Source organism: Nannobrachium achirus, assembly GCF_963921795.1.
Source record: "Nannobrachium achirus genome assembly, chromosome: 24".
NCBI classification, from domain to species: Eukaryota; Metazoa; Chordata; class Actinopteri; order Myctophiformes; family Myctophidae; genus Nannobrachium; species Nannobrachium achirus.
In genome coordinates this window covers 1,572,909-1,599,063 of record NC_137831.1, presented here as the reverse complement: position 1 = coordinate 1,599,063, position 26,155 = coordinate 1,572,909, and the positions used below count along the sequence as shown (strand labels likewise).

Genomic DNA, 26,155 nt, shown 5'->3' with positions numbered 1-26,155 from the left:
GGGTTTGTATTGTAAAGTACAATGTGTGATGTCGTCAAGTTGTACTTTACAATACAAACCCCAAAATCCTCCAGTTCTAGGGAACACAGAAGAGGGGAACTTCTTTTCTATTTCCACACAACTCCTCGCATATTAATGACACAGTTCAATATTGAAATTGGGTGGTCTTCCCCTTTAAGTAAAAGAATCAATACTGCAATGTAGAAATACTCTGTTACAAGTGAAAGTCCAGAATCTAGAATTTACTTAAAGTGGGCGTGACACGGCCAAAACAGCTAATTATGGCTATCAAATTAGCCAATTTTTTTAATGATGTCATGTACCCCCATGTTAAATTACCCAATCAAATTAATTTATTGTAGTTACTGTACTGAAAGTAGTACTTTCTGTACAGTAACTGAATTAAATTAATTTGATTGGGTAATATGACGGGAGGGGGCGGAGTTGAGCGCTGAGTATTATCTAGTGAAACAACCCCAACAGAACTGTGCGAGGAGAAAATGCGACAATTCATAAAACGAATTTTAAAACAAGCAGTTCTAGGGGTAAAAAATGTATATGATCTGCTATAGAATCCCCCCTAACCGCGTACAGGGTACAAGTCTTCTAACAAAAAGGTGTCAGAGATTAGAACCAGTGTCCAACGTTCTCCTCGATCTTCCGCAGCACAGACCACTTTTTAGCAGCCATCTCTGCAAAAAAGTGCTCCAGTGCTTCACCGGTGTCAGCTCCGGACCACTTTTTAGCAGCCAACTCTGCTAAAAAGTGCTCCAGTGCTTCACCGAAGCTCCGGAGGACTGAAGTCTGTGGTAGCCTTTGTGTGTGTGTGTGTGTGTGTGTGTGTGTGTGTGTGTGCGCGTGTGCGTGTGCGTGTGTGTGTGTGTGTACACACACAATAGCTCTCGCAGTCGCAAATAGCCGTGCCGTGCAGCGCTAGCCGGGCTAAACGCTAACAACAAGGCATCAACGTTGTGTGCCGCACGACGGACGAAGTATACATTGCGCGGCACCGCACGACGGACGAAGTATAGATTCACTACTAACGATACGGCCCCGCCTCCTTTTCAGACCGTTTGAAGAAAGACCACGTGACCTACTGTATGATAATGTTAAATTTCGGCCGGTGTCCCGCCCCCTTTAAGTAAAAATACAAAAGTATAGGCATCAAAATGTACTTTAAAAGTACCAAAAGTAAAAGTACACAAATAGCAGATCTACAAGATCTACTTGTAGATCGTCTATTTTCAAATAGCCAAGGTACAAAATAAAGTGTTTTACGTATGTTTTATGATATTATAATTTATATCTGCAAAAGTAACTGGTAACTAAATTCTTCAAATAAATGTAGTGGAGTAAAAGTACACTATTTGGATCGGAGATGTAGTGGAGTAGAAGTAAAAGTATTGGAAATTGGAAATATTCAAGTAAAGTACAAATACCTCAAAACAGTACTTAAGTAAATGTACTTTACACCACTGTTCTCCCCGTGTCTCCTAGGGTTGATACCCTCACAAAAACATGCAGTAATCCTGGTCTCTATACTGCCTCCCCCTGGCCAGCCGGGGCACCTGGAATAACGTGTTCCTTCCACGCGCTACGTCCTACACCGTCAGGCGATAAGAAGCGGCTTGCTCACTCCTCAAGGTCAAGTTTATTATGTCCCAAACTGGGCAATTCATGTTACAGCAAATGATAAAAGGCTCTACAAAACTCATGCACTGAAGGAAGCATGAGGTCAGTTCAGGGCTCTGCCCAGGTTGGCAGAGGGGGAGCAGAGCCCAGGATTACAAGTTAAAGGGCCAGTTCACCTCTGGGACAGCCAGATCTTATTTTATTGTTGTTTGGGACAAGATCAACACAATCCTGAGTTATTTGTTGTGTTCAATCTGTGTTATTAGATATTTTAGTATTTCAGCATGCTACAAAGCATCATATGATGCAGCATGATGACTCATATGATGCAAAATGCATCATCATTCATGCTGAAATGCTAAAATATCTCAAAACACAGATTGAACACAAAAAAATAACTCAGGAATGTGTTGATCTTGTGCCAAACAACAATAAAATAAGATCTTGGTTGTCCCAGAGGTGAACTGGCCCTTTAAGCAGTTGCACTGGGGGAAAGATCCTTGCACTAACTCTACAAGATCGTGGGATAAAAATATTTAAAAAATAAATAAATCGTTTAGGCCAGGCATGAACACTACTGCATTTGATGTCACTTTTGTTACAATTTTATTGTATTTATTTATTTATTGATTGATTGATTGATTTATTTTCCGCAGGGAGCGTTGTCGTCGTGTAAACATTATGACTGTTGTGCGCTGTTCTGATTGGCTGTTGGTTCCCAGGGGGTGTGGCTAATTTGGTCAACAATTATATTATTGATATTATTAAAAAATGTAAAAAGTTAAATGGATGAAAAATGTTTACATCTCAGTAGAAAAAAAAAAAAAAAACATGATGTCATCGCTTCATATCGCCAATCAGAGATGTCCAAAGTGCTCATTGGTCCCGTGGCTAGAAGTGGGTGTGGCAAGCCAGAGGAAAGAAAGTCAATCAGTAGAGGTCGTCAGAGTGGGCGGGCTCACAGGAGAACCAATCAGTAGAGGTCGTCAGAGTGGGTGGGCTCATAGGAGAACCAATCAGTAGTGCTCGTCAGAGTGGGCTGGGCTCATAGGAGAACCAATCAGTAGTGCTCGTCAGAGTGGGCGGGCTCATAGGAGAAACCAATCAGTAGAGGTCGTCAGAGTGGGCGGGCTCATAGGAGAACCAATCAGTAGTGCTCGTCAGAGTGGGCGGGCTCATAGGAGAACCAATCAGTAGTGGTCGTCAGAGTGGGCGGGCTCATAGGAGAACCAATCAGTAGTGCTCGTCAGAGTGGGCGGGCTCATAGGAGAACCAATCAGTAGTGCTCCTCAGAGTGGGCGGGCTCATAGGAGAACCAATCAGTAGTGCTCCTCAGAGTGGGCGGGCTCATAGGAGAACCAATCAGTAGTGCTCCTCAGAGTGGGCGGGCTCATAGGAGAACCAATCAGTAGTGCTCCTCAGAGTGGGCGGGCTCATAGGAGAACCAATCAGTAGTGCTCCTCAGAGTGGGCGGGCTCACAGAAGAAGCGGGAGCTGCGTTTGGCCGAACGCGCCGTGAAGGGGACGGTCTTCAGGACTACGGACAGGAGAACGACCAATCAGGAACAGCATTACTCAACACAGTATAACTAACTATAACATTTTTGTTAACTGAACTAAATAAAAACCACAATAATAATTGCGACCGTCAGGGAGCAGTTTACTATGAAAAACCTCCACCGGCCGTCCGTCCGTCGGTCGGTCGGTCACACGTCACACGTCACACCTTTGCCCTGCTCATATCTCCGCATCAGTATATAGGGCTTGTTTGTTTATTGTATGACATCACGCCACATCATCAGCTGTGGTAAAATAAAACAATATCTATGACAAATGATCGACTTTGTCTTTTTATGCTGTGTGTGTGCGTGTGTGTGTGTGTGTGTGTGTGTGTGTGTGTGTGTGTGTGTGTGTGTTGTGTGTGTGTGTGTGTGTGTGTGTGTGTGTGTGTGTGTGTGTGTGTGTGTGTGTGTGTGTGTGTACCAGTAATGATGTCCTCCAGTGCGTCCTTTCCTTCATAAACATGTCTCTGGTCTTTACCCTGTGTGTGTGTGTGTGTGTGTGTGTGTGTGTGTGTGTGTGTGTGTGTGTGTGTGTGTGTGTGTGTGTGTGTGTGTACCAGTAATAATGTCCTCCAGGGCTCCGTCCTTCCCTTCATAAACATGTCTCTGGTCTTTACCCTGTGTGTGTGTGTGTGTGTGTGTGTGTGTGTGTGTGTGTGTGTGTGTGTGTGTGTGTGTGTGGTGTGTGTGTGTGTGTGTGTGTGTGTGTGTGTGTGTGGTGTGTGTGTGTGTGTGTCAGTAATGATGTCCTCCAGTGCTCCGTCCTTCCCTTCATAAACATGTCTCTGGTCTTTACCCTGTGTGTGTGTGTGTGTGTGTGTGTGTGTGTGTGTGTGTGTGTGTGTGTGTGTGTGTGTGTGTGTGTGTGTGTGTGTGTGTGTGTGTGTACCAGTAATAATGTCCTCCAGGGCTCCGTCCTTCCCTTCATAAACATGTCTCTGGTCTTTACCCTGTTTGTGTGTGTGTGTGTGTGTGTGTGTGTGTGTGTGTGTGTGTGTGTGTGTGTGTGTGTGTGTGTGTGTGTGTGTGTGTGTGTGTGTGTGTGTGTGTGTGTGTGTGTGTGTGTGTGTGTGTGTGTGTGTGTGTACCAGTAATGATGTCCTCCAGGGCTCCGTCCTTCCCTTCATAAACATGTCTCTGGTCTTTACCCTGTGTGTGTGTGTGTGTGTGTGTGTGTGTGTGTGTGTGTGTGTGTGTGTGTGTGTGTGTGTGTGTGTGTGTGTGTGTGTGTGTGTGTGTGTGTGTGTGTGTGTGTGTGTGTGTGTGTAGGTTACAGGGTGGATCGGTGAAGGTATGGACATGGTGATAACAGTGTGTGTGTACCAGTAATGATGTCCTCCAGGGCTCCGTCCTTTCCTTCATAAACATGTCTCTGGTCTTTACCCTGTCGTCTCCTCAGCTCTGTGATCAGCTCCTGCTGCTGGCGACGCCCCTTCAGGGGAGACTGGCAGAGAGACATAGAGAGAGAGAGAGAGAGAGAGAGAGAGGGAGAGAGAGAGAGAGAGAGAGAGAGAGAGAGAGAGAGACATAGAGACACAGAGAGAGAGAGAGAGAGAGAGAGAGAGAGAGAGACATAGAGACACAGAGAGAGAGAGAGAGAGAGAGAGAGAGAGAGAGAGAGAGACATAGAGACACAGAGAGAGAGAGACATAGAGACACACAGAGAGAGAGAGAGAGAGACATAGAGACACAGAGAGAGAGAGAGAGAGAGAGAGAGAGAGAGAGAGAGAGAGAGAGAGAGAGAGAGAGACATAGAGCGACAGAGAGACACAGAGAGAGAGAGAGAGAGAGAGAGAGAGACAGACAGACACATGAATATTATTGTAATCATGTACATGAGTCCATCTGTCCTAACGTCCCATCTGGGAATGGGGAGGTTGCGGGTGTCAACGTGACCTTGAGCAAGACACTTAAGCAGACATCCCAAGTTGGCGATCAGCATTTCCGGGAGCGCAAAAAATGTATATTTTTTTTCCCGGATTTTACTCATTTTTCTACGTTTAAAAACAGTTCTGCACGGCGGCGGAACCATTTAGGCTTAATATAATCAGGTTCATTTATAGAATGATCATCTTTCTTTCCTATTTGGGAGAAAGTTATGTCACAGTGAGACACAGGCTGACGCAGCTTGTCCAGCGAAAAAGAACCAACAGCTGTAATGTACACTTATTTTATTCATATTAAGCAAGACCTGTCAAAAACCTGTCTGTTTACTGTTACGAGCTGATTATATTCTCGCGCTTGAGTCTCGACTCTCGAGAAGAGAACCCGCACCAGTGGTTGGTCACTTTTAGACGCCCACATCTCCCACAGCGAATTACAATCATTCGTTTGTCAGATTGACAGTTCGACGACGAATCAGAATCGCGGGTTGAAGATCCGTTTTTTCGACCGGATCCAGCCGGATATGGCAGGCATGTGCGGGAGAGGCCGGGATTTCTGGGAGGTTTAGTGCCTGTCGTGGGTGTCCGGGAGGAGACGCTGATTTCCGGGAGACTCCCGCAACAGCTAACTAAATGTATTGAGTTACTCTACACCATTGAGCATACAGTGTACAGCAGGGGTTCCCAAACTTTTTTGTCTCAGGGCACCCTATAAATATGTATTTATTTTTAATCCGAGGCACCCCTATATTATAATTTTCACTCCCAGCACCGTATAGGCTATTTATAGCATATCGTCGTTGTTGGGTGGAAACCTTGTATCTCCAGAACCTTTCCTTTTGTATTTATCATCTATAAAATGTACTAAACTAGTGAAAACAGCATGCGAGGCGTTGTGTGCTTGTAGATCGGCTGTTTTCACTAGTTTAGTGCAACAGAGGTTTCTGCCTGAAAAAAAAAATGACAGGAGACGGCTCTACGGATGCGTATCGGCGAGGCGGAGGTGCTCGCGGCAGCCGCGACTCTGGCCGAAAAAAGCAATACCGCTACTGACCACTAGTTGAGCAGCTTCCACAGTACAGCTTTAAAATGATACTAAAGATTTCTTCAAGTGTCCAAATAAATTCCAAATATAAGCCCTATTCATGCCCCGCCCACTCAGCAACTTCCTGGTGCTGACGTCACGTTTTGAAGGGTAAACCCTGCTAAAAGCCCATAGAGTTAACACAGAAATCACTAATTTAACTCAATTTCCAAATAGTACAGTATAAAATACGGCTAGTATGATCAAGAACACAAGATAGTAAAAGGCACAAAGCGTTATAATTTACTTTACCCTTCGAAATAATGATTCGTTGGCTTTAAGTCCAGCAATTTCTGTGTTACCCTTCAAAGCTGACGTCAGCACCAGGAATTTGCTGAGAATTTTGCCGAGTGGGCGGCCAGTGAACAGGGCTTATTATCAAATGATCTCGCGGCACCCCAGGACTGCCGTCACGGCACCCCAGGGTGCCCCGTCACCCACTGAAAAGCCCTGCTTTACACCACTGAGTGTGCAGTACAGTCAGTGACGTCACGTGACGGTGATACCTTGGTCTCCTCCTGCTGCTGCTGCTGCTGCTCCTCCTGGTCCAGCTTATCCTGCAGCATCTGCTCCTGACGCTTCCTGGTCTGGTTGTCCTCGTCTGCACTCTGTTTACAGTGGAGGAGTTAGGATTAGCATGGTTAGCACTCTGTTTACAGTGGAGGGAGTTAGGATTAGCATGGTTAGCACTCTGTTTACAGTGGAGGAGTTAGGATTAGCATGGTTAGCACTCTGTTTACAGTGGAGGAGTTAGGATTAGCATGGTTAGCACTCTGTTTACAGTGGAGGAGTTAGGATTAGCATGGTTAGCACTCTGTTTACAGTGGAGGAGTTAGGATTAGCATGGTTAGCACTCTGTTTACAGTGGAGGAGTTAGGATTAGCATGGTTAGCACTCTGTTTACAGTGGAGGAGTTAGGATTAGCATGGTTAGCACTCTGTTTACAGTGGAGGAGTTAGGATTAGCATGGTTAGCACTCTGTTTACAGTGGAGGAGTTAGGATTAGCATGGTTAGCACTCTGTTTACTAGCATCTGCTCCTGACGCCTCCTCTGCTGGTTCTCCTCGTCTGCACTCTGTTTACCATGGAGGAGTTAGCATTAGCATGGTTAGCCTTTAAACCTCTGTTTACCATGGAGACACTTAGCAGGGCCGGTGGAGGTTTTGATAGTCGCAATTAACATTGACCATAATCGTTAGGGGGCACTGTGTAGTAAAACAAGAATTTCCTTGTCCTTAAAGTCTGGTGAACATGATTTATTTTCTGCTCAAAAAGCGTATTTTACAGAGTGGGTGCATGGGGTGCTGAGGGGCTCACCACCGTGGACAACAGACTTTCAACAACGCAAAACTACCTTTGGTTTGGTGAGTAGTGTAGTTTAGTTTAGTTTATTCTGACTGAAGTTGAGCCCTCGTAGGGGCTGAGACATCCTGCTCTAGTCTTTTAGCCAGCCTCCTGGCAGAGTGTTAGTGAGACCTCACTAACACTCTGGATCAGGGTTAAGGTCCGTACACGCTGCCGGCGAATTGGAGAATAGCGAATTAGCGTAAAATTCGCTTTTTGTTTAAAACCCTTTAAGTCAATGGAAGCATCCACACCAAACGTGAATTTCAAAAAAGTGTCTGTTTTGTATTCGCCCTTGTGTCGAAATTAGCGAACATTTGCTGGTGAACTCCTCTCTCTCTCTCTGTAACAAAGCAAGCTCACTCTATCCTAGGCATTAAAGAGAGAGAGAGAGAGCAGGGTCGAGGGACCTTCCCTTTGCATTGAGGGTTAGGGTTAGAGAGAGAGAGAGCAGGGTCGAGGGACCTTCCCTTTGCATTGAGGGTTAGGGTTAGAGAGAGAGAGAGCAGGGTCGAGGGACCTTCCCTTTGCATTGAGGCCGAGGGGAACGCTGTTTCTCCTTTTCCGTGTCTCTCGTCTTTGTGGCTGCTTGGAAAAAGTACTGGAATGTCTTACTGGTAAAAGCATGTGTTTGTTATTGTAGGCTACTTTATATCTGCAAAAAGATGTTTTAAAATAAATCGCTGGGTATTAAATACAATAGGATCCGAAATTAATGGATTAGAAGGAAAGTACTGGGAATTGGACTCAAGTACAAATACCTACAAACAAGTACAGACTACTCAAGTAAATGTACTTTTAGTTACTTTACACTGCTACTGCTGCTGCCTGTCTGTGCAATAGAGTCTGTCTACTGGTCTACTCTGCCCCCAGAGCTGAGGGGAGGGGGAACGGTGTCTACTCTGCCCCCAGAGCTGAGGGGAGGGGGAACGGTGACCGTGTGTTGTCTTCTGTTCTTTGTATTATGTAATAGACTAACAACCACGGCCAGGTCATCATCACTTGAGGATGTAGTTTCCATTGTTTTATTTGTTTCCCCGTCCGTTCTCCTCTCTTCTCCTTTCTTCTCCTTTCTCCTGTGGCTACAGGATATCACCCCCTCGAGTCGTTTTTTAGGCGAATTAAGCGAATATTATACGCATATTCGAGTCGCTTTTTGGTGCGTATGGAAAAAGGCGAATCGCGAATACTTCGCCTTTTTGGTTTGCTTATTCGCGGCGCTTCGCTAATTCGACGGTCTGTACGGAGCTTTAGTATGAGAGAACTGTAGGTCTCACTCGCTTTGATAACACATAACAACAACAACAACAACAACAACAACAACTACAATAATAATAACAGTAGGTCTCACTCTGTAGGCTTTGATGAAGCGTACGAACACGGGGAAGAAGACAGAAGGGGGCGTGGTCTTGGACGACTCTCCGTAAAACTTCACCACGTCATCAAAGGCATCCTGCAACGCACACACACACACACACACACACACACACACACACACACACACACACACACACACACACACACACACACATCACATCGGATGATTAATTTCTTCTCATAATTAACTCATAATACAGTGTCACGCAAAGGCATTGCATTGTGATACAAGTTTGTGTTGTGTGTGTGTGTGTGTGTGTGCGCGTGTGCACGTTCACGTGCGTGCATGTTACCTGTGCAGTTTGGTCAGTCTGGTATCATTCTTGCAGTGTGTGTGTGTGCGTGCATGTACCTGTGCTATGGTTGCGTCTTGCAGTGTGTGTGTGCGTGCATGTACCTGTGCTATGGTTGCGTCCTCCTGTAGTGTGTGTGTGTGTGTGTGTGTGTGTGTGTGTGTGTGTGTGTGTGTGTGTGTGTGTGTGTGTGTGTGTGTGTGTGTGTGTGTGTGTGTGTGTGCATGTACCTGTGCTATAGTTGTGTCCAGTGTGTGTGTGTGTGTGCGTGCATGTACCTGTGCTATAGTTGCATCCTCCTGTAGTGTGTGTGTGTGTGTGTGTCCGTGCATGTACCTGTGCTATAGTTGCATCCTCCTGTAGTGTGTGTGTGTGTGTGTGTGTGTGTGCGTGTGCGTGCATGTACCTGTGCTATGGTTGCGTCCAGTGTGTGTGTGTGTGTGTGTGTGTGTGCGTGCATGTACCTGTGCTATAGTGGCGTCCTCCTGTAGTTTGGTGAGTCTGGTCTCATGCTTGCTGATAAAGTCCTTCAGCGTAGCGTTGTGTCCATGCATGCTGAACTCCCTCCAGGTCAGCTCCATGCCGCGCTGCAACTCCTTCACATCACTCTGAACGTTCTCTAGAGACACTGTGGAGAGAGAGACACTGTTAATGTTCTCTAGAGACACTGTGGAGAGAGAGACACTGTTAATGTACTCTAGATACACTGTGGACATGGAGAGACACTGTTAATGTTCTCTAGAGACACTGTGGACACGGAGAGACACTGTTAATGTTCTCTAGAGACACTGTGGACACGGAGAGACACTGTTAATGTTCTCTAGAGACACTGTGGAGAGAGAGACACTGTTAATGTACTCTAGATACACTGTGGACATGGAGAGACACTGTTAATGTTCTCTAGAGACACTGTGGACACGGAGAGACACTGTTAATGTTCTCTAGAGACACTGTGGACACGGAGAGACCCTGTTAATGTTCTCTAGAAGACAGTGGACACCAGTAAGACTTGATCCCCAATCGGGAGATAAGCAACCGTCAGGTCACTTGTATACACAAAGAGGCCTGTAAGTGCTGTTGAAGTTACAGCCTTTTTAGTGGGCTGCAGTGGCGGGGGTCCACCGCTAGGTGGCGCTACGCACGGCTGTCTCCGCGCCGCCAAGGCGGACACGTGGGTACCGGCCTCGGCTCTCCCGGTCGCTCCTAGCCCGAGTTAGGGCATTTGATGGAGGTGGTCCCAGAGCATGTGCCACTGTGTTAGCAAAGTTTGGCATGGATGGGGGCAACGGTGGCGGAGATATTAGTACTAGTAGGGCAAAAGTGTGACGTGTGACGTGACTGACTGACAGACGGACGGACGGACTGACGGAGGGACAGCCGGTGGAGGTTTTGATAGTAACTGCAACCTGACGGTCGCAAACAAGTAGTCAATAAAATCTGCCCTCCATCCCCTCAGTACCCGCTGATCTGACCAAACATCTCCAAAAGGTCAGCAACACCCACAGCCACAACACCAGAGGGAGCAACACAATGATCTGATAACACAAACCCATAAGACTAATATGGGTGAATTCTCCTTCTACATCACTGCCACCCAGGTGTGGAATTCCTTGACTACCTCCCTTAAAACATGTAGCTCGCTGGCATCCTACAAAACTGCCCTGAAAACTCACCTTCCTGGCCAGAGAAGGAGGTAGTTATCACTTCTCCATAGACAGGTGAAAACTCACCTTCCTGGCCAGAGAAGGAGGTAGTTATCACTTCTCCCATAGACAGGTGAAAACTCACCTTTCAGGAGGCCAGAGAAGGAGGTAGTTATCACTTCTCCCATAGACAGGTGAAAACTCACCTTTCAGGAGGCCAGAGAAGGAGGTAGTTATCACTTCTCCATAGACAGGTGAAAACTCACCTTTCAGGAGACCAGAGAAGGAGGTAGTTATCACTTCTCCCATAGACAGGTGAAAACTCACCTTTCAGGAGGCCAGAGAAGGAGGTAGTTATCACTTCTCCCATACACAGGCCAGAAGTGAGCACCCCCCCCCCCCTTACCTTAGCCCCACCCCCTTGTTTTTCCTACCCTGTACATAATTAATTAATGTCCTGTACATTGTGAAAAAAGCAGAGCTACATGCTCACAACACCTCACGTTGCGAGGTGGTGTGAGCATGTAGATTAAATTGTCACTTTAGAAATGTGCAGATACCCTTACACTTAAACTTTATGTTGGTTGTTTACTGTTGAGTGAGAAAACAATGTTGCACATTAAGTTAATCATCTGGGGACCCCCCAAAATAATTTGACCAATCTAGACCAGGCCCCCAGAACCCTGGGGGCGCCCTGAAACCAAATGGACATGGTGGCCGTTTTGAGGTACTGCAGTTGGGGCCACTTACCACATGAACGCGCATAGGCTTCTTTGTATTGACGCGCGTTCATACCGGAAGAGCTTGTTCATGAATTGGAGCCCCAGCGCGTCCATGGACACAAATTATGACGGAAAAAAAAATGCGTCACAGTGGCCCCACTACGTCACGGTTTTACTACGCGGAAGGAGGGGTGAAAACGCCTCATGCGCTGGGTGAGCAACTCAATGCAAGTGGACGGGCGGGGATATCTGGTGTCCTCTCTATTCTTATTATAACTCTATGGTCCAGACCCACAGGTTGAGAACCACTGCTCTAGAGACACTGGACACACTGTTGATGTCCTCTAGAACACATGTAGAAGGGAAACACCCTTTAATCGTACCTGCAGCAGCTTTCTCCACATAGTGCAGCTCGTTGTAGAAGAGAAACACCCTTTAATCGTACCTGCAGCAGCTTTCTCCACATAGTGCAGCTCGTTGTAGAAGAGCGCCACCGCAGGGTATTTCTCTCTGACCACGTTGCTGATGTAATGAAGCAACGTCTGCTTCCTGTCTGTGGACTTGGTGTCTAGTAACTGATACACACACGCACACGCACACGCACACGCACACACACACACACACACACACACACACACACACACACATACATGCCGTTACGCCACATCTACAGTATTGACTTGATTATGCTTAAATAGTTCAGTGTGGTATTGAGCACTGAAAATAGACGACCTCCAAGCTCACAACGCCTTGCAGCACAACGCGTTATGAGCTTGCAGGAGGAGCTATTAATCAGATTTGTAATTCAATGTAATCTCTATGCAGACCAGCTTTTGCATTTGTGCATTTGTGCGCGTGCGTGCGTGCGTGCGTGCGTGCGTGCGTGCGTGCGTGCGTGCGTGCGTGCGTGCGTGCGTGTGTGCGTTACCAGATCTAAGCTCTGCAGTTTGAACCCGTACACAGCTCCTCTCCTGCTGCTGTTCATGTAATTACCCAAGGCCAGGATGATCTGGAAGAACACACAACACAACACACTATCATACTACACTCAACACAACATGAGTACTAACACACTTATTATACTACTGATGACACAACACAACATGAGTACTAACACACTTATTATACTACTGATGACACAACACAACATGAGTACTAACACAATTATTATTACACAAATTACACAGTACATTATAAGTACTATTACTAACTAGTAAGACACCTCAGGGTGACAAGTGACCAGGGTGAGGTCGCACCATGTCTTGGCCATCTGGCCAGTGATGTATATTGGACCAGTTACCCATATATGGAGACCTCTGTTACCCATAATAGAGATCCATGTATTGTATATGGAGATATGCTGTGAGAGCCCAAACATGCTTACTCAGTTATTGGTTATGTGAAATTCCTGTGACATCTATAACATCTGACATCATACATACAATCCCTTTTATGCCCATACATGGAGATCCCTGTCTGTAGAAGCAGCCACACGGATATGGGCTGTCTTGGCCATATATGGATTCTGTTTGTGTGGTATGTGGACGATTTGGCCTCCATATATGGGCATTCCCATATGAAGTCCTGTTAGATATGGGCTTAATATTGATGACATCAGGGAGCTCCATATATGGGCATAAAAGGGATTCTGTTAGTGTGACATCACAGTGAAGCCAACTCAAACAAAAAGTCAAACTCGTCTTCTGCTATACAACCAAAATGTGGAACGCCCTACCGAAGGCCTTAAAGGAGTGTGGTTCCCTAGCATCCTTTAAAATCGCCCTGAAAAACCACTTACAGGCGGCAGCCATTCACAACTGGCAATAACAAACCTAGCCCAGCCTCCCCTGACCCTTCTTTGTATTTACCTACTGTATATTTTTTGCACTGTTTATTTTATTTTTGCCAGACCCATGAAATGGGTAGGCCTACATAAGCAAATGTCTGTCCGGGTTTTCTATATAAAGGGTATATATGATGATGACATGATGATGACATGCCTACAAAAGGCATGATGTCATAAATGATGATGACAGACAGGGGGTCTGGCACAACCAGGTTGACCTGGTCTAGTTTTACTATATCTACTGCATAGTACTGTGTTCTATCCGTCTGTCATTCAATGTTATATGAGATACTTCAATGGTTTCCTGTGGAAATAAGCTTAGTCTCTTCAAGGATCTCCTTTTAGTTGACCTTGTACCAGTGAACTGTACCGTCATGAATAGGGTTGCCAACCGTCCCGTATTGGCCGGGAAAATGTAGGTCTACATGGCAAGCCATGGGTTTATTATTGGCTAGATATATCTGGTGTGTGGTTGAAGCATTTAATTTCCTTATGATTATGGTATGTATGAGTAAGTGTAACCTGATGCAGATGTAGCCTGATGCAGATGTAAGACCTGTTGTGTTTGTAATTTATTGTGTGTTATACCGTAGTCTGTCTGAGTGTCTGTGCCAAAATGCAGTTTTCTATGCATTTCAGGGGTTTTGACCCCCCTCAAAACACCAATTTCTTTCCGGCCGCTCGCCTTCGCGGCGGCCAGAAGGTGTCCCTTATTTGAGTCTCTGGGAGTTGGCAACCCTAGTCATGAAACTGTACCTTTTCCTATGCAAACTTCTAATAAAGTCTTCAATCAATCAATCAAACAAACCAGAGCATGATGTCAGAGCAACAAACCCATAGACCGTACAAAAGTGTACACGTCCAGATGGTCTCAATTACACAGTAGTAGTCATATCACTCCCCAGATGATACACAGGAAGTACACAGGAAGTAGTCTCAGTCCAACAGGAAGTAGACAGGAACTAGTCTCAGTGCAACAGGAAGTACTCACCTCCAGTATCTTCTTGAGTTTCTGGGAGGACTTGATGGACACCGAAGCAGCGATGATGGCGTGCAGTTGCTATGGAAACAGAACCAACGCAGTGTGGGGTCATGAATGTTGTCCATAAATCTGTCTGTCTGTCCGTCTGTCTCTGGGTCTTATCTTACAGGCTGGTTTTCTGTATGGGATTCTGGTGGAATTTAGTGTTCTTGCTAAACACGATCTACAAGCTCAGCTTGCAGATCTGCTATTTTTCAATAGTTAAAGCACAAAATAATAATGCGTTCCCAGTCTAAATGTGTTAAACCCCCTCCCCCTCAGAAGAACATTCATGGGGGGCCCAGAGGGAATCCTTGTACCCAGGGCCCAGAATGTGGTGTGACACCCCTGCTTACCGGGGTCAGCACAGATATAAAAAGCTAGATGCCTCGTTCGCCTCTGCAGTTAATTGGAGCGATGTGCAAAAGTTCTTGTCCGGACTTCCTGAAAAAACTAAGGGAACGCTGTCAGTCAAAGTGACTACTGGCCAATCACAGCGCGACTTTTCCAGGACTTATCCAAGGACCACAATCCAATTCAACAGAGCCAGTTCCGATGTTGCGCGGCTCAGCTGTTCTCACAGGCTGCGTGCGTAAAGACACGCCCCCACCTGCCTCTGATTGGCCTGTGAACTTCCCTATGTGTGACGCACACGGAAGCAATGAAGACGGAAGTGATGAAGATTCCCTTAGTTGCTAAATGCATACGCCCCCTAGCCGAAGGAGGCATCTAGCTTTTTATATCTGTGGGGGTCAGCATGTGGATGTTATCAGTGAAGTTGCATCATGGGATATGTAGTGTTTCCTACCGGGGTTAACACATGGATGTTATCAGTGAAGTTGCATCATGGGATATGTAGTGTTTCCTACCGGGGTTAACACATGGATGTTATCAGTGAAGTTGCATCATGGGATATGTAGTGTTTCCTACCGGGGTTAACACATGGATGTTATCGGTGAAGTTTCCCATGAAGGTACAGATGGACATGTTGCATTATGGGACATGTAGTTTCTTACCGGGGTTAACATGTGGATGTTATCAGTGAAGTTTCCCATGAAGGTACATATGGACATGTTGCATTATGGGACATGTAGTTTCTTACCGGGGTTAACATGTGGATGTTATCAGTGAAGTTTCCCATGAAGGTACATATGGACATGTTGCATTATGGGACATGTAGTTCCTACCGGGGTTAACATGTGGATGTTATCAGTGAAGTTTCCCATGAAGGTACATATGGACATGTTGCATTATGGGACATGTAGTGTTTCCTACCGGTGTTAACATGTGGATGTTATCAGTGAAGTTTCCCATGAAGGTACAGATGGACATGTTGCATTATGGGACATGTAGTTCCTACCGGTGTTAACATGTGGATGTTATCAGTGAAGTTTCCCATGAAGGTACATATGGACATGTTGCATTATGGGACATGTAGTTTCTTACCGGGGTTAACATGTGGATGTTATCAGTGAAGTTTCCCATGAAGGTGCATATGCTCATGTTGCATTATGGGACATGTAGTTTCTTACCGGGGTTAACATGTGGATGTTATCGGTGAAGTTTCCCATGAAGGTACATATAGACATGTTGCATTATGGGACATGTAGTGTTTCCTACCGGGGTCAACATATGGATGTTATCAGTGAAGTTCCCCATGAAGGTGCATATGCTCATGTTGCATTATGGGACATGTAGTTATCGGGGTCAACATATGGATGTTATCAGTGAAGTTCCCCATGAAGGTGCATATGCTCATGTTGCATTATGGGACATGTAGTTCCTACCGGGGTCAACATATGGATGTTATCGGTGAAGTTCCCCATGAAGGTACATATAGACATGTTGCATTATGGGACATGTAGTTACCGGTGTTAACATATGGATGTTATCGGTGAAGTTCCCCATGAAGGTACATATAGACATGTTGCATTATGGGACATGTAGTTCCTACCGGTGTTAACATGTGGATGTTATCAGTGAAGTTTCCCATGAAGGTACATATAGACATGTTGCATTATGGGACATGTAGTTCCTACCGGTGTTAACATATGGATGTTATCAGTGAAGTTCCCCATGAAGGTACATATGGACATGTTGCATTATGGGACATGTAGTGTTTCCTACCGGGGTCAACATATGGATGTTATCAGTGAAGTTCCCCATGAAGGTGCAGATGGACATGCGTTGGGTGAGGCGGTCGATCCTGCTGAAGACCAGCATGAATCGGTCCTCGTCGCTCAGAGCCTCCAGGGGTTTGCGGTCCTTCTCGTACTGACGCAACAGCTTCACCTCGCCCTCCGTGGGGAGGAAGCGCATCAGGCACTCCACGAAGTCCACGCGCACCGCCCGCAGGTCGAAGCTAGGGGGCGACAAAAACAACATGGTTACGCACCGCACGCAGGTCGAAGCTAGGAGAACGTCCTACTGACCGATGACTAGGGATGGAGCTGGAAAACCGAACCTGTTACAACCTTTTTTTCTAATTTCTCTCAGCCAGAGAAATCGATAAGGTTTTATATTAAACCGTAGCTTGTGGCAGAGTTTCCGTTAGCCGGTATTCGTCAGCCATTGACCGTTAAAATGTTTAACTTGCCGGTAATTCTAAAGATCACCGGCTAACGTGGCCGGCTGGGAAAGTGTCATCATTTAAAGGTGTATTCCGTGATAATGAAAGTGGCCAGGGGTCATCTTGTCTCTTACTGGCTGGAAATGTTTAGTTTTTTATAGATTTTCTACACCATCATAATGTTCTCGTTTTGATCATTAGACCCAATCACTGAATATCGGTAGGCCTACATCTCCAGCTTCAGGATATGTATGATAATGATTTACTACCAGACTGTGGCATTTTATGAGTTCAGTAGTTTACAATCTAGGCATTTAGCAGACATTCTTAATTCAGAGCGACTGTGCGACCATTCAATAATTCTAGGCCTAAATGGGTTTTAATGTGTGAATGCTTACGTCTGTATGGCTCGGCAGATGAGCTCGGGCCCCTGGCCCGCCTTGCGCAGTGTGATGGCCAGGTTCTTGGCCCGGTTGGCCTCCAGGAGCGACACCCTGCTGGGGCCCCTCTGGGGGGCCCTCTGCTTGGGGGCCACGTCCACCGCCGGGCCCTGGGCCTTGGTCTTAAACATCTCCTCAAACTCATCCACGTCCAGCTCCTGGGGGGAGGGGCCACACGCAAGCATGCACACACACACACAGGCATGGACAAACACACACACACACACACACACACACACACACACACACACACACACACACACGCGCACATGCGCACACGCACACACGCACACACACACGCACGGACACACACACACACACACACGCACGCACGCACGCACGCACGCACGCACGCACGCACACACACACACACACACATAAGGTATGTCAGCGTTAAAGCTATACTATGTAACTTTTTTAATAAAACAAATCTTAAAATAGTCCTAACTATTAAATCGTTTTAGAACACCCACTCCGTTAATTTCAGCCCCGAAAGCCTTTTCTTTACAGTTATGCTCGAAACTATTCAACCCCCTCTGACAAATGTGTTCATTAGTGTAACCACTGTTCCTTTGATGTAGAACTTGTGAACTATGCTCAAAACTGTACTTTTTGGAACATTCAGTGTCTTTGCAATTGTTTTATAACCTTTTCCTTTTCTGTAAAAAGCAATAATCTCTTCTCTGAACTTTTGACCATTCCTTTAACTTATAGCCATGTTTCTAACTGCTCTAATCACAGTCAAAGAGTCAACAAACTTCTGATGCAACTATTTAAGCCCTTGATTAATCGATTGCAGTTGATTACAGATGTTTTCAGGTGTAATTAATAGTTGACTAATTAAAAGTGAAAGTGGCAAAGGTGGCATTTAGCATTGAATTTGGGAAAAAAAATGTACTTTTGTTGAGCTATTTACATTGTTCTTGTATGATTTATCTATTTCATTGAGCTTGTATATCTGCTATGTTTCAATAGTTAAAGCACAGGGGCCCCACAGTGAATCCTTGTACCCGGGGCCCAGAATTTGGTGCGACACCCCTGCGTGCGTGCGTGCGTGCGTGCGTGTGTACCTGCAGTATCCTCTCGTCATCGATATCGTTGAAGACGGTCCCGTTGATCTGGCTGGGTTTCAGAGCAACCCAGTTAAACACTGGCATCCTGAACTTAGTCTGGATGGGCTTCTTGATCTTCACCGCTAGGGGGAGACAGAGACACCGTTAAACACTTTTATTTATCTTCACAGAGAGAGAGAGAGAGAGAGAGAGAACTAGAGAGAGAGAGAGAGAGAGTTAAAAACGTCGCAAATCTCATGAAGCCCGCAGTCATGCAGGAACTCAGTTTCCCATCATGCATTGGACGGGGGTTGTAGGCATCTGCATATTCACTTCCAGGTTCACTTCAACGGAGCCTGGATGCAGAAAAAGCATTTACCTCAGATTCTACTGCAGATTGTGACGATCGCCGGGTAACGCTTTTAATTTTTTCGTATCGTATCTATGCGACGGACGGTTGCGGTAAAAACAAAAAATAAAAATTCTGGTGAAAGAAAACAATTTCGATGATGTTACAGCAGAGTGAATTTACACAGCACGGAGGCGCTGGTGGCTTCCGTGGGACTTCAAAATAAGGTACACTCCATGGCGTTCAATGCTGGCAAGGTCTACCCGACCTGGATAAAAATATATATCCACAACTTGCCAACATCCCATTATGCATTGCACAGAAGGCGAGCGGCATTTCCGGTGTCACAGCCGTGTGTGATCTACAAGCTCACAACGGTTGCATCTGCGACGCGACGTGAGCTTGTATGTCTGCTGTTAACAGGAAGTGTCCCACAGATAATGCTACTGTAAAGTCTTGTGGAAACAGGTGGATACCTGACATAGAAGGGGTTAAAATGAAAGCCAGCTCGTGATTGGTTCTCCTACCTGCCAGTCCAGAGCTGAAGATGACGGTTGGCCCGCAGCCAGGAAGGGGAGGGGCCACGGGCGGTGGGGGCGGCGGCATGGGCATGGAGGAGGCGGAGCTTAACTCACTGGTCCGACAGGGGGGAGGAGGGGGTGGGGGCGGAGGGGGCGGAGCTACGTACAGACCGTTTGACACTGGGGGAGAGAGAGGAGAGGAGAGGAGAGGAGAGGAGAGGAGAGGAGAGGAGAGGGGAGGGGAGAGAGGCACTTATTTATTAAATAGTTATATTTCAATGTATTTAGAAAGACAATTAACCCATTCAGAACGGGTACACATTATTGCGTATCATTATTTTATGCTTTAACTAATACAAGCTCACAGAGCGAGCTTGTAGATCTGCTATTTTTTTTAATCGTGAAAATTTGAATTTTGACCCGATTCTATAAGTGTCTTTTGAATCCTTCAAAGGTTTTTTTTCTGAAAAACCTATGTTTCTATGTCAGCAATCTGGCCAGCCATCGTCAAAGAAAAGGTATTTTCAATTAACTGGAGCTCAGTTAGTTTGTTCTTGAGAGACTACTATGTCAGTGGTTCTCAAACCTTTTACATGTGAAGGACCCCCAAACTGATATGCCACGGACCCCCATCTCAAAATATCTAGTTCCAGGGACCACCCAGAAGCAACATTTTAGTTACAAAAATTTGCTTTGAAAATACATATATTCAAAGATTTGCACACATTTTCACGACTTTTTCAAAAATAGCAGATCTACAAGCTCACAGCGCGGCACTCGGTGCATAGAGTATCACACTACCTAATTGAAATGGGTTACACAAAAACAGTGTCTCCCTCCATCTGTAACTCCACGTTCATCAGTTGTTCAATTGTCTAAAAAACATAATGCAAAAATCAATAACGCCTGAGCCTTGCTGACCATCTACTTTTCCACCTTCAGATGTGTCTCTACTTCTCATAATCCCCAAATGTTTAGAACATTTTCCCAAATTTTGGCCTGTAGGCGGCTGTCCTGTGATGCCATTTACATCACAAATGGGCATCAACAAGAAGCGCACTCCCAGTCCCAACTGCCTGCAAGCAGAGATGGAGTGAGGGGGAGGGGGGCAGTTCCAGAGAGAGCAACATCACAGTCTGTCTGCTTCACACCACGGGGGGAGGGCTAGTATATATAATAGAGAGCGGACCAGCCCCACCCCCAGCTATCATTTCAATGCAAGTGCTCAGTGGCGTTTTGAAGCAATAGCTACATGCAAGCATGTAGCTAATCCAGGTGCATTCTGGGGGAAATTGGTCTCTACCTAGAGACCAAAATGTTTGACGCCGAGACGTAATGACGTCAAGAACGACGTCGACGTCCATTGAACCCTATTGTAGACCCCAGCGGCGCGCTCTTATGCTCGTGCATGTATGTTTCACCCCGCCTGAAATTCCAGCTTTGGCCAGTAGGGCGGCCGCTTCAATGTTTACAAGCCGTTCTGGGGGCTTGACTCGGTGACGCGCTGTGAGCTTGTAGATCTGCTTATAATATATATCTATATATATATATATATAATATATATATATATATTATATGTGAGCTTGTAGATCTGCTATTTGTCACTGGTTAAATCATTGGTTAAACGGTTAAACAGAGCTTAGCAGTGATTGGGTGAAGCCGCCTGTCAGTCACTCACCGGTGCCTGGCATTGGTGGGGGAGGAGGGGGCGGGGGCGGGGCCATCATGCCCTGAGCTCCGCCCATCCCCGGATCCATGCCGTGATAGGCCAGATTCTCTGGGCTGTGATAGGCCAGATTCTCTGGGCTGTGATAGGCCAGATTCTCTGGGCTGTGATAGGCCAGAGTCTCTGTGCTGTGATAGGCCAGGGTCTCAGGGCTAGGACACACAGCCAATCACATAAGTAGTATTAGTCATCATTACATAATCAATACATTTACCATACCAAACACAAACACTGTGCAGCCATTTTTATTGATCTCTCTAAAGCTTTTGACACCGTTGACCATCTTATCTTAATACAGAGGCTATCCTCCTATGGCTTGGATGACCCTTCAGTCAGATGGTTTTCAAACTATTTAACAGGGAGAACACAGTCCGTTGTTGCGGATGGCTTAAAATCCAGTTCTCTCGTAATTAGTAAAGGTGTTCCGCAGGGTTCGATTTTAGGCCCCCTTTTATTCACTCTTTATATGAATAACATTGCGCGTCCCTCCTTGCACTGTGATGTCCATTTTTATGCGGACGACACAATTCTGTACAGTATTGGACCGACTATTGTGGCCACTGCAAACCTGCAGACTGCCTTCAACAGGTTCCAACTGGCTCTATTTAGGCTTAAATTAGTTCTAAATTCAAACAAAACTAAATGTATGTTATTTACCAGATCTGTTAACGTAAATGCCTCTATAGGTATATTCACGCTTAAAGGCGAACAAATCGAAAGAGTGACATCTTACAAATATCTGGGTATTTGGCTAGATGAGAAGCTTTCATTTAAGATCCATGTAGAGCACTTAAACAAAAAATTAAGAGGACAAATTGGGTTTCTCTACAGGAATAGGTCTTGTTTTTCTCTGGTTAATAGAAAGACTATTGTTCAGTCTGTCATAATGTCTGTGTTTGATTATGGTGATGTGGTGTACATGCACGCCTCACTTTCCACACTGAAGCCTCTTGACGCTGTCTACCACAGTGCCCTGCGGTTTATCACTGGAGATGGTTATCTTACCCATCATTGTTTGTTATATGAAAAAGTGGGTTGGTCATCTCTCACAGTTCGGAGAGAGAAACACTGTATTTTATATATTTACAAGGCCTTGTGCGGTAAGCTACCTGTGTACCTATCCTCGCTCTTAGAGCCAAAAGTCACAGGTCAATCAACTCGTTCACAGGCACATGTTCGATTTACCTGCCCCCCTATGAACAGTGAGAAAGGAAAGACTGCCTTCATGTTTTATGCTCCATATAAATGGGACAAACTTCAGGATTCGCTGAAATTGGTTCAGCTGGCCTCAATAGAGACATTCAAAGTGCTTCTGGAAGGCACACTACACAGTGTCTGTTCTTGCTTCACTTAATATATATATTTTGTTTTTTGCATTTGTAACAATGTACCATGATTTGATTGTCTATTGTATTATCATTGCTTGTACTGTGTCATATGCTGTGATCAGGGTGTCCTCGAAAAAGAGAGCTTGCTCTCAATGGGCTCCCCTGAATAAATAAAGTATAAAGAAAGAAAGAAATTCAGATGCTCTTAATCCATAGTATTACATCAAAAGCATAGCAATACTAATCTAGGATCATAAATAAACCAAGAACAATCATTCCAAACAGTATAAAAGTTAATTTCATTAAAGAGAAACCAAGTAACTTTAACACTATTTTTTACACTTCTGCTGCCTCTTACTTTGAAGGGATGCTTGGTGCCGCGCCGAGTCCTCCCTAGGCCGCCGCTATTATTTTGAAGGGCCGGGCAGGGTTGTTTTTGCGCAGATGGATTATCACTTGACTTCAATGTTTACGTCATCTAGTCACATGACATGTGTCATGTGACAGTGTGTGCTGTAAACATGCCAGCTTTGGGATTAAAAAGTAAATGAAGTCTCTTTATGGGCCTCTCAATGGATTTACCACGGAGTGGCTTCACTTCGCGTGCACGCCCAACGTGCGTTGTAAACAAATCGCGGACATTACCGATGTGGGCTGGAGCGCTTTATAGTAAGTAATAATAGTTTTACTGTAAATACAGTAAGATTGACGGTGAGCGCTGTCAATGACACCATGATATTAACCCTTTAACTGTTCTGCTGCTGTTGACGATCCTCACCGTCATTCAAATCTGTGACTACACGACGCCATTGAGAGCGCTCACCGTCAATCTTACTGTATTTACAGTAAATGTAATAATACTTACAGTATGTCGCTCCGGTCGCGGCCGCATCGGTAATGTCCGCGAATTGTTTAAAACGCACGTTGGGCGTGCACGCGAAGTGAAGCTCCTCCATGTTAAGTCAATGGAGAGGCCCATAAAGAGACTTCATTTACTCCAAAAGGGACATTCTGAGCCATTTTGAGCCACATCTAATGTAAACAATACACAAGGCAGGGGCGCAGCCATGTTCCTCTTCTGGGCCCACACTGTCATGTGACTAGATGACGTAATCGTTGCCGTCAAGTGATAATCCAAAAAAACAAAAACAACCCCCTTCCAGCCCTTCAAAATAATAGCGGCGGCCGACGGAGGAAACAACGCGACACCAAGGCAACAAGCAACCTTCAGATTAAGAGGCACTAGTTGTGTTAAATGACGGTGAGGACTGTCAAAGGCAGCAGAAGTGTTAATATATATATAATTTTATATACATCTTTTAGCAGTCATTTCCCTTCATCAGTCACTCTATCATAGTGCTGGGGTGTTTCCTTGCAGGAAGACTCCTCCCCCTGGTTGTATGTTGGTTCTGTTTATGTTGACATTCATCCATTGGAGGGAGGGTTTTGTCAGGAGGAGCTCAGCCAGAGCTCTTAATTGCTCCCTTTGAACTTCAAAGGTGTTGTGCACTGAGGTAATTGATTGGGCCATAAAAGTGTCAAGTGCTCGTTAGTGATCTCTTATCAATGAAAGCATCAAAGACAACGACCTGTTTGATGCCTGTCATAGAGGGGAGGGGGAGGGGGAGGGAGGATGTGTTCAGAGCCGTTTTTGGGCCCATGGGGGCCCTAAGCGTGATTCTGCTAGGGGGCCTTCCTGCGGGCGCGAGCGTAGCGAGCCCCCGCGAAAAAATAATAGGCCTAATATTTTTTATCATTTTTTAATCCATTTTATAATGGAAATATATATATATATATATATATATATATATATATATATATATATATAATAAATGAATAAATACAAAACGACAACAACAGGCAACGTATTTTTGCTGTTTGAAAAATAATAGGCCTAATATTTTTTATAATTTTTTAATCCATTTTATAATGGAAATATATATATATAAATAAAAAATATATATAAATGAATAAATAAAAAACAACAACAACAGGCAACGTATTTTTGCTATGTTTGATTTGTTATTTTCTTATTTAAACACCTGGAACACCTGCAGCACCCCTAGGCCCCCTTGCCTACCCCTTGGTAGGCATTTCGCCTACCAAAATGTAATTCCTGGCTACGCCCCTGCACTGGCAGAGTCCTGCTCAGCAGCCACTGTGCCAAATTCACTTTCACTTTCAACGGTGTGGATGCTCGGAACGAGTCGGAAGCAAAGAAAGTCACCACAGTTTGATTTGATCATTCCTTAGTCAATTATGAAGGGATTTCAAAAATTAAAACGTCTCCATATTGCTTGGGAAGTCTACTTCGCAGAGAAACCTGGCCTTTGCGATTCGCTAATCGCGGGATTTCGCATCGCGATTTCGGTTTGAAAATGATTAACCATGCAGCAGTACGTTCTTTTCTGCAGAGAGGAGGGGGGCGGTGGGGGCCTTTTTGGTCGGGGGGCTCTACGCAGACTGCGTAGTCTGCCTATAGGGGGCGCCGGCGCTGGATGTGTTTGTAAAGACAGAGACTAGCATTTATTTGAAAACTTTAGTTACTAGTTACTTTGGTATAAATGATTATATTATAAAACATACATTAATTCACTTTAGCCCTATTTTATACCTAGGCTATTTTGAAATAGACGATTTACAAGCACACAATGCGTCGCATCGCGACGCATTGTGAGCTTGTAGATCTGCTACAAGCTAATCTGCTAGTATTGATACTTTTACTCAAGTATAAAATGTGAGTACCTTGGTGACAGCGGGGGAGGGGCGGGTGACGGACAGGCAGACAGACATGCTGCCGTCTCACTGACCCCCCCGTCCCCCTCCCCCCTCTGGGGCTGCGGGGGGGCGGGGCTTCCCGGCGGCTGCTGCAGCGTCACTTCCTGCCCGGCCACTTCCTGTGCGTGTCTGTCCGCTTCCTGCGTCTGTCGGTCCAGACGGCTCTGCCGTCGGATGGTCTGGTCCTTCTCACGCACCATGCGACGCAACGTGTGCACCTGGGAGTTAGCGCTAGCATAGCCATCCTGTTAGAGAGACCTGGGAGTTAGCACTAGCATAGCCATCCCAAATCCCTGGGGGACCCCCAGGTGTAAATAAAATGTCCCTCCGTGACTCACGTCACACTTTTGCCCTGCTCATATCTCCGCAACCGTTGCCCCGATCCATGCCACATTTTGCACACACACTCCTTACCTGCCAAACTACAACCTCCAAGGACCCCCCCAGCTCCAGGGACCCCCAGCTCCCTCGGGGACCCCCAAGTGTAAAAAATTAGCACATGTGCAAAAATTACCAAATGACCACTCCAACGGGGCTGCTCACGGGGAATTCCCGGGGACCACCGACTCCTGGTGCTCCAGAACGGATGCAAAAGTGGTCACGCCCCCAGTGGAGGACCCCCTGCCACTGCAGCGCACATAAAATGCCGTAACTTGGGCTAGGAGCGACCGGGAGAGCCGCGGCCGGTACCTATTCGCCCGCCTCGGCGGCGCGGAGACCCCACCCCTCATTTCTCACATGGCCCTCTAGCGCCACCATGAGGCCGATTCTTGCAAAACACATTTTTGGACACTGCTCCTACAATTTTGCCCCTAAAATCACTCAAATCGGTACACAGTATGTCTACACTCATGTCATCAACATGGATCTGTCCACATTTTTTGGGGACACTGCTCCCTACTCTTTGTGTATACATGTGACCTACGGTCGCTTATCTCCCGATTAGGGAGTCTTCCTGGTTATAGAGACGTAGCAGTTAGCGCTA

At 45.7% G+C, this 26,155-nt stretch overlaps 1 protein-coding gene across 1 annotated transcript in view; it reads right to left on the bottom strand.

Moving 5' to 3' along the window:
• Nucleotides 1-3,080: 3,080 nt before the first annotated feature.
• LOC308280505 (formin-like protein 2) overlaps nt 3,081-26,155 on the bottom strand; it is a gene marked incomplete at both ends in the record, with an annotated part of 62,390 nt that continues 39,315 nt past the window's right edge. Inside the window, 14 exons of the mRNA XM_080720795.1 lie at nt 3,081-3,169; nt 4,518-4,638; nt 6,668-6,769; nt 8,857-8,958; nt 9,640-9,803; nt 11,986-12,115; nt 12,469-12,549; nt 14,378-14,446; nt 16,535-16,769; nt 17,375-17,574; nt 18,487-18,611; nt 19,345-19,518; nt 21,017-21,120; nt 25,138-25,415. Coding sequence (XP_080576921.1) covers nt 3,081-3,169; nt 4,518-4,638; nt 6,668-6,769; nt 8,857-8,958; nt 9,640-9,803; nt 11,986-12,115; nt 12,469-12,549; nt 14,378-14,446; nt 16,535-16,769; nt 17,375-17,574; nt 18,487-18,611; nt 19,345-19,518; nt 21,017-21,120; nt 25,138-25,415 — 1,974 coding nt within the window. The remainder of the gene's footprint in view (nt 3,170-4,517; nt 4,639-6,667; nt 6,770-8,856; nt 8,959-9,639; nt 9,804-11,985; nt 12,116-12,468; nt 12,550-14,377; nt 14,447-16,534; nt 16,770-17,374; nt 17,575-18,486; nt 18,612-19,344; nt 19,519-21,016; nt 21,121-25,137; nt 25,416-26,155) is intronic.